The sequence below is a fragment of the Ascaphus truei genome, chromosome 7 (assembly GCF_040206685.1).
Source record: "Ascaphus truei isolate aAscTru1 chromosome 7, aAscTru1.hap1, whole genome shotgun sequence".
Lineage (NCBI taxonomy): Eukaryota > Metazoa > Chordata > Amphibia > Anura > Ascaphidae > Ascaphus > Ascaphus truei.
Window position 1 is genome coordinate 111,437,998 of NC_134489.1, and position 13,630 is coordinate 111,451,627.

General features: G+C 51.4%; 1 protein-coding gene across 2 annotated transcripts in view; it reads right to left on the reverse strand.

Annotated features, from left to right (window-relative positions):
* Positions 1–13,630, reverse strand: part of SLC12A8 (solute carrier family 12 member 8) — a 114,525-nt gene that overhangs the window by 51,067 nt on the left and 49,828 nt on the right. For both annotated transcript variants that reach the window (XM_075609903.1, XM_075609902.1), the window contains exon 6: positions 2,370–2,483. In XM_075609903.1, coding sequence (XP_075466018.1) covers positions 2,370–2,483 — 114 coding nt within the window. The remainder of the gene's footprint in view (positions 1–2,369; positions 2,484–13,630) is intronic.

The following is a 13,630-nucleotide window of genomic DNA, read 5'->3' on the forward strand; positions in this document are numbered from 1 at the left end:
GAGAGACAGAGAGAAAGCGGGTGTTACAGGGTTACCCGTGCCCGGGAGACAGAGAGAAAGCGGGTGTTACAGGGTTACCCGTGCCCGGGAGACAGAGAGAGAGCGGGTGTTACAGGGTTACCCTTGCCCGGGTGACAGAGAGAAAGCGGGTGTTACAGGGTTACTCATGCCAGGGAGACAGAGAGAGAGCGGGTGTTACAGGGTTACCCGTGCCAGGGAGACAGAGAGAAAGCGGGTGTTACAGGGTTACCCGTGCCCGGGAGACAGAGAGAAAGCGGGTGTTACAGGTTTACCCGTGCCCGGGAGACAGAGAGAGAGCGGGTGTTACAGGGTTACCCGTGCCCGGGTGACAGAGAGAAAGCGGGTGTTACAGGGTTACCCGTGCCTGGGTGGCAGAGAGAAAGCGGGTGTTACAGGGTTACCCGTGTCAGGGAGACAGAGAGAAAGCGGGTGTTACAGGGTTACCCGTGTCAGGGAGAGAGAGAGAGCGGGTGTTACAGGGTTACCCGTGCCAGGGAGACAGAGAGAAAGCGGGTGTTACAGGGTTACCCGTGTCAGGGAGAGAGAGAGAGCGGGTGTTACAGGGTTACCCATGCCCGGGAGACAGAGAGAAAGCGGGTGTTACAGGGTTACCCGTGTCAGAGAGATAGAGAGCGGGTGTTACAGGGTTACCCGTGCCAGAGAGACAGAGAGCGGGTGTTACAGGGTTAACCGTGCCCGGGAGACAGAGAGAAAGCGGGTGTTACAGGGTTACCCGTGCCCGGGTGACAGAGAGAAAGCGGGTGTTACAGGGTTACCCGTGCCAGGGAGACAGAGAGAAAGCGGGTGTTACAGGGTTACCCGTGCCCAGGAGATAGAGAGAAAGCGGGTGTTACAGGGTTACCAGTGCCAGGGTGACAGAGAGAAAGCGGGTGTTACAGGGTTACTCGTGCCCGGGAGACAGAGAGAAAGCGGGTGTTACAGGGTTACCCGTGCCAGGGAGACAGAGAGAAAGCGGGTGTTACAGGGTTACCCGTGCCCGGGTGACAGAGAGAAAGCGGGTGTTACAGGGTTACCCGTGCCAGGGTGACAGAGAGAAAGCGGGTGTTACAGGGTTACCCGTGCCAGGGAGACAGAGAGAAAGCGGGTGTTACAGGGTTACCCGTGCCCAGGAGATAGAGAGAAAGCGGGTGTTACAGGGTTACCAGTGCCAGGGTGACAGAGAGAAAGCGGGTGTTACAGGGTTACCCGTGCCCAGGAGATAGAGAGAAAGCGGGTGTTACAGGGTTACCAGTGCCAGGGTGACAGAGAGAAAGCGGGTGTTACAGGGTTACTCGTGCCAGGGAGACAGAGAGAAAGCGGGTGTTACAGGGTTACCCGTGCCAGGGAGACAGAGAGAAAGCGGGTGTTACAGGGTTACCCGTGCCCGGGTGACAGAGAGAATGCGGGTGTTACAGGGTTACCCGTGCCAGGGTGACAGAGAGAAAGCGGGTGTTACAGGGTTACCCGTGCCAGGGAGACAGAGAGAAAGCGGGTGTTACAGGGTTACCCATGCCAGGGTGACAGAGAGAAAGCGGGTGTTACAGGGTTACCCGTGCCAGGGAGACAGAGAGAAAGCGGGTGTTACAGGGTTACCCGTGCCCAGGAGATAGAGAGAAACACGGTATTTATCGCTCGGTCTCTGATCCTTTCTTATTTCTAATCCAATGTTTCATCGCCATGGCAATAACCCATCTAATCAGGCTTGTCCCACGCCCCGCGCCCCGCGCCCACGCCCCGCGCCCACGCCCCGCGCCCACGCCCCGCGTGCAGTCCGGGTGACGCAGTTTATTGTGGGATCCGGGTCTGACCAGCGATCAGACACGGGGAAATAGCGCATCCTTTATTCCAAGAGAACTAGGTGGCGGTGTGAAATAGGCATGGATATATATTGATACGGAGTATCACCGGACACTTCTTGCTTCCTAGAGCAGCTACTTCATGGAGAAAGTAAAAGCAATGATCCGCTCCTCGCTGTGTCCCGAACATGTCACTAACATGTCATTAACATGTCATTAACATGTCACTAACATGTCACTAACATGTGACACGCATGCCCTATGTACCTGTATACTGGGCAGCTAATAAAATGGCCTCTGAGGTCATTTTTCCTCTCAGAGAGGAAACTGCATGGAGCACGTAATGACAGACGGTGATTAATGCTCTGTCCACGTGTAAGACTAGAAGTATTAGTGGCTGCAGCATCTTTCTTTTGAGGGCAGGATTGTAATTTCGTGGCCAAAATATCTAATGAAAAAACTCTTCCTTTGACGGCGAGATATGAAAGGGTTAATGGAACGCCCGCTACCCCTCAATAATAATAAGGGGCCCCTCTTTCAGGGGGTCAGTACCTGTCGCGGCCGGGAAGAATACGCCAAACACGGTGAAGAAGGTTTCTCCGGGGGTGTAGTCCGGGAACGTGTTGTTACGCAGCAGCTCCTCCGAATAACCAACAAAGCCGTTCTCTGCAGGATGAGAATACATGTAACGTGACAGGTCTCACGGGTCTCCCCCTCATACCGCCCGTGACAGGTCTCAGGGGTCTCTCCCTCATACCGCCCGTGACAGGTCTCACAGGTCTCTCCCTTATACCGCCCGTGACAGGTCTCACGGGTCTCTTCCTCATACCACCCGTGCTCGATACCCTGCCCTGAAAGTGTCCGTTTCTGTATCTATAACCTGGCACCGTTCCTTGTTACCAAGGAACCCGAATTGGTTCCGGTGTAAATTGCGGAACCTTTAAAGCAGGAGTGTCGGGGGCAATTCCAGTTCTCCAGGGCCACCAACAGGTCAGGTTTTTAGGATATCCCTGCTTTAGCAAAGGTGGCTCAATCTTCAACCTGACCTGTTGGCTGTCGGTGAGAACTGGAGCTGGCCGCCCGGCTTTAAATGGGCCCGTGTGGGAGTTCTTCATACATGTACCTTTAGTGTAACATGAAGAGCAGACCGCTGAGGTTTTGTACTGGACACTTGTCCATGATACTGAGGTTATTTTCAGGGTGAGCAATAAAAATGGCCGCCTGCCGATTCAATGCAAAGAATAAGTACCGCGAGAAATTCCAGCAATAAGTCGTAACGAGAGGCTGATCTGAGGATCCTGATTCGCTTTGAGAAAGGATTGAGGGGTCCCCCCTCCTCCCCCTTACGCTCCTCCTCCCCCTCCCCCATACAAGTGAAAGATCCGCAGAATTACAAGTACAGAGATCGATCCGGAATCCCTGCTGTCCTTTTAACATTCTCTCCTTCAAACTTATATTGTGTAGACTAAATCATTCCACTTATGGAAGAAATGGAGAACAAATGTTTCTATCCCCCAAAATCTAACTAAGAGATACATGCAGATATCTGAGGGGGAGAGAGAGGGGGGAGAGAGAGGGAGAGGGGAGGGTGGAGAGGGAGGGGGGAGATAGGAAGGGGGAGAGAGGGAAGGGGGAGAGAGGTAACGGGAGGGGGAGAGAGAGGGATAAGTGGAAGGGAGAGGGAGGGGAGAGAGAGAGAGATATTAGAGAGGGGGCGAGGAGAGAGGGAGGAAGGAGAGAGGGAAGGGGGAGAGAGGGAAGGGGGAGAGGGAAGGGGGAGAGAGGGATAGGGAGGAGAGAGGGTAGAGAGGGGCGAGGAGAGAAGGAGGAAGGAGAGAGGGAAGGTGAGAGAGGGAAGGGGGAAAGGGAGAGTTCTAATTGTATATGCAGTCGCCAGGTGTATGTATAGCCCTTCAAACGTACCCCCAAATAAGTTAGTTGTGCTGACAAAGGAACACACCTGCGGTACTTGGCTGGGAGATATGCTAATGACTATGCAAATTATATTTAAATGAGCCCCACCCCACACTTCCTAAAATATTGTCTATACCAACTATATAGAGTTTATAATAAGCCTAAAACACCAACCTAATGAATAGAACAGGACTAGAACCCACAACCACTGCTTCTCTACACCACAGCTCTAGCAGTGTGAGCATAATCAGCTGCTGGCTAACACCCCTGTCACAGCCGTGCTTCACCTGGTGTTTAATTGTGTGAACCAGAAAACATGTTTTATTTAATCTCTATTAGAATATGGAGAGAGAAAAGGAAACCCTTTAGATGAGGTGTACTCCTAAATACTCCAAGTGGGTATAAAATCCCTTAGAGATGGATAATGACCTGGACAAAGTAACTTTTAATACATATACAATTCGAAAGAATGAGAAAGGACCTCCAAAGATCTGCAGTATAGAGGATACATTAAAGCAGAAAAACGTGTTTAAAAAAAAATCAGTTCTGTAGTATTAGATACTTTCTGCATTTTTTCTATTTATTATTATTATTATTCATCTCTAAATTGCATTTAGCATCCTCTGATTTCTAAAGCAGGTTTAGCCCATGTCCCCAGCAATGCAAGATCTTTGTAACACTTTCTTGTTTGGGATCATGTGTTGCCAATATTCCCAGCAGTTTGAGCTGCAAACTGTAACAATAGATAATGTTACATTAGTAATACAAGGATATATTGTAGCTGCTGAGTTACACTGACTGAAGCAGCCATTATGTTAGGCACACAATCATGACAGATTTATAGCAGGAGCTCCAAAAACTTGCCAGTTTGGGTAAGAATGTAGAATTATATATCGTCACACGCGTTACGTATAGAATTATACATTGTCACACGCGTTACGTATAGAATTATACATTGTCACACGCGTTACGTATAGAATTATACATCGTCACACGCGTTACGTATAGAATTATACATCGTCACACGCGTTACGTATAGAATTATACATCGTCACACGCGTTACGTATAGAATTATACATCGTCACACGCGTTACGTATAGAATTATACATCGTCACACGCGTTACGTATAGAATTATACATCGTCACACGCGTTACGTATAGAATTATACATCGTCACACGCGTTACGTATAGAATTATACATCGTCACACGCGTTACGTATAGAATTATACATCGTCACACGCGTTACGTATAGAATTATACATCGTCACACGCGTTACGTATAGAATTATACATCGTCACACGCGTTACGTATAGAATTATACATCGTCACACGCGTTACGTATAGAATTATACATCGTCACACGCGTTACGTATAGAATTATACATCGTCACACGCGTTACGTATAGAATTATACATCGTCACACGCGTTACGTATAGAATTATACATCGTCACACGCGTTACGTATAGAATTATACATCGTCACACGCGTTACGTATAGAATTATACATCGTCACACGCGTTACGTATAGAATTATACATCGTCACACGCGTTACGTATAGAATTATACATCGTCACACGCGTTACGTATAGAATTATACATCGTCACACGCGTTACGTATAGAATTATACATCGTCACACGCGTTACGTATAGAATTATACATCGTCACACGCGTTACGTATAGAATTATACATCGTCACACGCGTTACGTATAGAATTATACATCGTCACACGCGTTACGTATAGAATTATACATCGTCACACGCGTTACGTATAGAATTATACATCGTCACACGCGTTACGTATAGAATTATACATCGTCACACGCGTTACGTATAGAATTATACATCGTCACACGCGTTACGTATAGAATTATACATCGTCACACGCGTTACGTATAGAATTATACATCGTCACACGCGTTACGTATAGAATTATACATCGTCACACGCGTTACGTATAGAATTATACATCGTCACACGCGTTACGTATAGAATTATACATCGTCACACGCGTTACGTATAGAATTATACATCGTCACACGCGTTACGTATAGAATTATACATCGTCACACGCGTTACGTATAGAATTATACATCGTCACACGCGTTACGTATAGAATTATACATCGTCACACGCGTTACGTATAGAATTATACATCGTCACACGCGTTACGTATAGAATTATACATCGTCACACGCGTTACGTACACAAATAAGAGAAGGGGGACTGCAGCTTTAAACCCGCTCTGCTGCTACAGGGGAATGTAATGATTTTGGGCATCTCTGGCAGGAAAAAGGGAGACGGGGTCAGCTCCGAGGGACACGGGGTCAGCTCCGAGGGACACGGGGTCAGCTCCGAGGGACACGGGATCAGCTTCGAGGGACACGGGGTCAGCTCCGAGGAAACCGGGGTCAGCTCTGAGGGACACGGGGTCAGCTCCGAGGGACACGGGGTCAGCTCCGAGGGACACGGGGTCAGCTCCGAGGGACACGGGGTCAGCTCCGAGGGACACGGGGTCAGCTCCGAGGGACACGGGGTCAGCTCCGAGGAAACCGGGGTCAGCTCTGAGGGACACGGGGTCAGCTCCGAGGGACACGGGGTCAGCTCCGAGGGACACGGGGTCAGCTCCGAGGGACACGGGGTCAGCTCCGAGGGACACGGGGTCAGCTCCGAGGAAACCGGGGTCAGCTCCGAGGGACACGGGGTCAGCTCCGAGGGACACGGGGTTAGCTCTGAGGAACACGGGGTCAGCTCCGAGGACACGGGGGGCAGCTACGAGGGACACGGGGTCAGATCCGAGGGACACGGGGGCAGCAGCAACATTAGATTGTAACCTCCTCGTGTCAGTGAGATTCGGGGATTTGGGTCCGTGGTATTTTAATGCAAAAGTTCAGATTTTTATTAGATGCTAAAAATCAAATCACACTGAAAAATAGAAATGCAAAAAGCTGCAAACGCGCTGTGCTTTGAAGTGGGATAACTCCTTTTCAGCCTCGGTTTTTACCCCCTTAAGCGAGTGACTTTGGCTTGGGGTGCCTGTAACACAGAATGGTAACGAGTACCGTTCCCATATTAAGTACAATGCAAACGCTGCCTTATCTCTGGGAGGGAGCGCCCGCGACTTCCACGGGAGGAAACTCCGGTTCCTGTTTATTTAAGAGAAACACCAACGTGGGAAACACAGAAGCTGCTTCCTCAGCGCGGGGGGCGGCCCCACGGTGCCACTCATACAAGCGCCCGGCAGGAAGACGCAGGGCATTCTGGGTGATAAATCTCCACAGCAACGAGCGGAGAGGGCGCTGAGCAACCGAAGTGACACAGTGACACAGAGACACAGTGACACAGTGACACAGTGACACAGTGACACAGTGACACAGTGACAGAAACACAGTGACAGAGACACAGAGACACAGTGAGACAGAGAGACAGAGAGACAGAGACACAGTGACACAGTGACACAGACACAGAGACACAGTGACACAGTGACACAGACACAGTAAAACCGTAAAACAGAGACACAGAGACACAGAGACACAGTCACACAGTCACACAGAGACACAGTGACACAGAGACACAGAGACACAGTGACACAGTGACAGAAACACAGTGACAGAGACACAGTGATACAGAGACACAGTGACAGAGACACAGAGACACAGTGATACAGAGACACAGTGACAGAGACACAGAGACACAGTGACACAGTGACAGAAACACAGTGACACAGAGACACAGTGACACAGTGACAGAAACACAGTGACAGAGACACAGTGACACAGTAAAACAGAGACACAGAGACAATAAAACAGTGACACAGTGACACAGTGACACAGTCACACAGTGACACAGTCACAAAGAGACACAGTGACATAGACACAGTAACACAGTGACACAAAGACACAGAGACACAGAGACACAGAGACACAGTGACACAGTAACACAGACACAGTGACACAGAGCCACAGTGACACAGTAACACAGTAACACAGTGACACAGACACAGTGACACAGTGACACAGTAACACAGTGACACAGACACACAGTGACACAGAGACACAGTGACACAGAGACACAGAGACACAGAGACACAGTGACACAGAGACACAGTGACACAGTGACACAGTGACACAGTGTTCCTTCATCCCAGACCTGGGAACAGAGGTGCTGGCTGATACAGAACCGGGCAATGCGGATCTTACAGGATCAAAACTCTCACCCGGTTGACACAGTGGCACAGTGACACAGAGACACAGAGACACAGAGACACAGAGACACAGAGACACAGAGACATAGAGACACAGTGACACAGAGACACAGTGACACAGAGACACAGAGACACCGAGACACAGTGACACAGTGTTCCTTCATCCTAGACCTGGGAACAGAGGTGCTGGCTGATACAGAACCGGGCAATGCGGATCTTACAGCATCAAAACTCTCACCCGGTTACCCACCAGCAAAGGTCCCTGTAACACACAGTACGGGGTCCCTGTAACACACAGTACGGGGTCCCTGTAACACACAGTGTGGGGTCCCTGTAACACACAGTGTGGGGTCCCTGTAACACACAGTATAACACACAGTATGGGGTCCCTGTAACACACAGTATGGGGTCCCTGTAACACACAGTATGGGGTCCCTGTAACACACAGTATGGGGTCCCTGTAACACACAGTATGGGGTCCCTGTAACACACAGTATGGGGTCCCTGTAACACACAGTGTGGGGTCCCTGTAACACACAGTATGGGGTCCCTGTAACACACAGTATGGGGTCCCTGTAACACACAGTGTGGGGTCCCTGTAACACACAGTGTGGGGTCCCTGTAACACACAGTATGGGGTCCCTGTAACACACAGTATGGGGTCCCTGTAACACACAGTGTGGGGTCCCTGTAACACACAGTGTGGGGTCCCTGTAACACACAGTATGGGGTCCCTGTAACACACAGTACGGGGTCCCTGTAACACACAGTATGGGGTCCCTGTAACACACAGTATGGGGTCCCTGTAACACACAGTACGGGGTCCCTGTAACACACAGTACGGGGTCCCTGTAACACACAGTGTGGGGTCCCTGTAACACACAGTACGGGGTCCCTGTAACACACAGTACGGGGTCCCTGTAACACACAGTGTGGGGTCCCTGTAACACACAGTGTGGGGTCCCTGTAACACACAGTACGGGGTCCCTGTAACACACAGTATGGGATCCCTGTAACACACAGTATGGGATCCCTGTAACACACAGTATGGGGTCCCTGTAACACACAGTATGGGGTCCCTGTAACACACAGTATGGGGTCCCTGTAACACACAGTATGGGGTCCCTGTAACACACAGTATGGGGTCCCTGTAACACACAGTATGGGGTCCCTGTAACACACAGTGTGGGGTCCCTGTAACACACAGTATGGGGTCCCTGTAACACACAGTATGGGGTCCCTGTAACACACAGTGTGGGGTCCCTGTAACACACAGTGTGGGGTCCCTGTAACACACAGTATGGGGTCCCTGTAACACACAGTATGGGGTCCCTGTAACACACAGTGTGGGGTCCCTGTAACACACAGTGTGGGGTCCCTGTAACACACAGTATGGGGTCCCTGTAACACACAGTACGGGGTCCCTGTAACACACAGTATGGGGTCCCTGTAACACACAGTATGGGGTCCCTGTAACACACAGTACGGGGTCTCTGTAACACACAGTACGGGGTCCCTGTAACACACAGTGTGGGGTCCCTGTAACACACAGTACGGGGTCCCTGTAACACACAGTATGGGGTCCCTGTAACACACAATACGGGGTCCCTGTAACACAGAGTGTGGGGTCCCTGTAACACACAGTACGGGGTCCCTGTAACACACAGTGTGGGGTCCCTGTAACACACAGTACGGGGTCCCTGTAACACACAGTATGGGGTCCCTGTAACACACAATACGGGGTCCCTGTAACACAGAGTGTGGGGTCCCTGTAACACACAGTATGGGGTCCCTGTAACACACAGTACGGGATCCCTGTAACACACAGTGTGGGGTCCCTGTAACACACAGTGTGGGGTCCCTGTAACACACAGTATGGGGTCCCTGTAACACACAGTGTGGGGTCCCTGTAACACACAGTGTGGGGTCCCTGTAACACACAGTGTGGGGTCCCTGTAACACACAGTGTGGGGTCCCTGTAACACACAGTGTGGGGTCCCTGTAACACACAGTGTGGGGTCCCTGTAACACACAGTGTGGGGTCCCTGTAACACACAGTATGGGGTCCCTGTAACACACAGTATGGGGTCCCTGTAACACACAGTATGGGGTCCCTGTAACACACAGTATGGGGTCCCTGTAACACACAGTGTGGGGTCCCTGTAACACACAGTATGGGGTCCCTGTAACACACAGTGTGGGGTCCCTGTAACACACAGTATGGGGTCCCTGTAACACACAGTATGGGGTCCCTGTAACACACAGTGTGGGGTCCCTGTAACACAGAGTATGGGGCTGGGGTCCCTGTAACACACAGTATGGGATCCCTGTAACACACAGTATGGGGTCCCTGTAACACACAGTATGGGGTCCCTGTAACACACAGTATGGGGTCCCTGTAACACACAGTATGGGGTCCCTGTAACACACAGTATGGGGTCCCTGTAACACACAGTATGGGGTCCCTGTAACACACAGTATGGGGTCCCTGTAACACACAGTGTGGGGTCCCTGTAACACACAGTATGGGGTCCCTGTAACACACAGTGTGGGGTCCCTGTAACACACAGTGTGGGGTCCCTGTAACACACAGTATGGGGTCCCTGTAACACACAGTGTGGGGTCCCTGTAACACACAGTGTGGGGTCCCTGTAACACACAGTGTGGGGTCCCTGTAACACACAGTGTGGGGTCCCTGTAACACACAGTACGGGGTCCCTGTAACACACAGTGTGGGGTCCCTGTAACACACAGTATGGGGTCCCTGTAACACACAGTATGGGGTTCCTGTAACACACAGTGTGGGGTCCCTGTAACACACAGTACGGGGTCCCTGTAACACACAGTGTGGGGTCCCTGTAACACACAGTACGGGGTCCCTGTAACACACAGTGTGGGGTCCCTGTAACACACAGTGTGGGGTCCCTGTAACACACAGTGTGGGGTCCCTGTAACACACAGTATGGGGTCCCTGTAACACACAGTATGGGGCTGGGGTCCCTGTAACACACAGTGTGGGGTCCCTGTAACACACAGTATGGGGCTGGGGTCCCTGTAACACACAGTGTGGGGTCCCTGTAACACACAGTATGGGGTCCCTGTAACACACAGTGTGGGGTCCCTGTAACACACAGTGTGGGGCTGGGGTCCCTGTAACACACAGTGTGGGGTCCCTGTAACACACAGTGTGAGATCCCTGTAACACACAGTATGGGGCTGGGGTCCCTGTAACACACAGTGTGGGGTCCCTGTAACACACAGTGTGGGGTCCCTGTAACACACAGTGTGAGATCCCTGTAACACACAGTATGGGGCTGGGGTCCCTGTAACGCACAGTATGGGTTCCCTGTAACACACAGTATGGGGTCCCTGTAACACACAGTATGGGGCTGGGGTCCCTGTAACACACAGTATGGGGTCCCTGTAACACACAGTGTGGGGTCCCTGTAACACACAGTATGGGGTCCCTGTAACACACAGTATGGGGTCCCTGTAACACACAGTATGGGGTCCCTGTAACACACAGTGTGGGGTCCCTGTAACACACAGTATGGGGTCCCTGTAACACACAGTATGGGGTCCCTGTAACACACAGTGTGGGGTCCCTGTAACACACAGTATGGGGTCCCTGTAACACACAGTATGGGGTCCCTGTAACACACAGTATGGGGTCCCTGTAACACACAGTACGGGGTCCCTGTAACACACAGTGTGGTGTCCCTGTAACACACAGTATGGGGTCCCTGTAACACACAGTATGGTGTCCCTGTAACACACAGTATGGGGTCCCTGTAACACACAGTGTGGGGTCCCTGTAACACACAGTATGGTGTCCCTGTAACACACAGTATGGTGTCCCTGTAACACACAGTATGGGGTCCCTGTAACACACAGTATGGTGTCCCTGTAACACACAGTATGGGGTCCCTGTAACACACAGTATGGTGTCCCTGTAACACACAGTATGGGGTCCCTGTAACACACAGTACGGGGTCCCTGTAACACACAGTATGGGGTCCCTGTAACACACAGTATGGGGTCCCTGTAACACACAGTACGGGGTCCCTGTAACACACAGTATGGTGTCCCTGTAACACACAGTATGGGGTCCCTGTAACACACAGTATGGGGTCCCTGTAACACACAGTATGGGGTCCCTGTAACACACAGTACGGGGTCCCTGTAACACACAGTATGGTGTCCCTGTAACACACAGTGTGGGGTCCCTGTAACACACAGTATGGGGTCCCTGTAACACACAGTATGGGGTCCCTGTAACACACAGTATGGGGTCCCTGTAACACACAGTATGGGGTCCCTGTAACACACAGTACGGGGTCCCTGTAACACACAGTATGGTGTCCCTGTAACACACAGTATGGGGTCCCTGTAACACACAGTATGGTGTCCCTGTAACACACAGTACGGGGTCCCTGTAACACACAGTACGGGGTCCCTGTAACACACAGTACGGGGTCCCTGTAACACACAGTACGGGGTCCCTGTAACACACAGTGTGGGGTCCCTGTAACACACAGTATGGGGTCCCTGTAACACACAGTGTGGGGTCCCTGTAACACACAGTATGGGGTCCCTGTAACACACAGTGTGGGGTCCCTGTAACACACAGTATGGGGTCCCTGTAACACACAGTATGGGGACCCTGTGTGTTGGGGTCCCTGTAACACACAGTATGGGGTCCCTGTAACACACAGTGTGGGGTCCCTGTAACACACAGTGTGGGGTCCCTGTAACACACAGTGTGGGGTCCCTGTAACACACAGTATGGGATCCCTGTAACACACAGTATGGGGTCCCTGTAACACACAGTATGGGGTCCCTGTAACACACAGTATGGGGTCCCTGTAACACACAGTGTGGGGTCCCTGTAACACACAGTATGGGGTCCCTGTAACACACAGTATGGGGTCCCTGTAACACACAGTGTGGGGTCCCTGTAACACACAGTATGGGGTCCCTGTAACACACAGTATGGGATCCCTGTAACACACAGTATGGGGTCCCTGTAACACACAGTATGGGGTCCCTGTAACACACAGTATGGGGTCCCTGTAACACACAGTATGGGGTCCCTGTAACACACAGTATGGGGTCCCTGTAACACACAGTATGGGGTCCCTGTAACACACAGTATGGGGTCCCTGTAACACACAGTGTGGGGTCCCTGTAACACACAGTATGGGGTCCCTGTAACACACAGTATGGGGTCCCTGTAACACACAGTATGGGGCCCCTGTAACACACAGTATGGGGTCCCTGTAACACACAGTATGGGGTCCCTGTAACACACAGTATGGGGTCCCTGTAACACACAGTGTGGGGTCCCTGTAACACACAGTATGGGGTCCCTGTAACACACAGTATGGGGTCCCTGTAACACACAATGTGGGGTTCCTGTAACACACAGTGTGGGGTCCCTGTAACACACAGTATGGGGTCCCTGTAACACACAGTGTGGGGTCCCTGTAACACACAGTGTGGGGTCCCTGTAACACACAGTATGGGGTCCCTGTAACACACAGTATGGGGTCCCTGTAACACACAGTGTGGGGTCCCTATAACACACAGTATGGGGTCCCTGTAACACACAGTGTGGGATCCCTGTAACACACAGTGTGGGGTCCCTGTAACACACAGTATGGGGTCCCTGTAACACACAGTGTGGG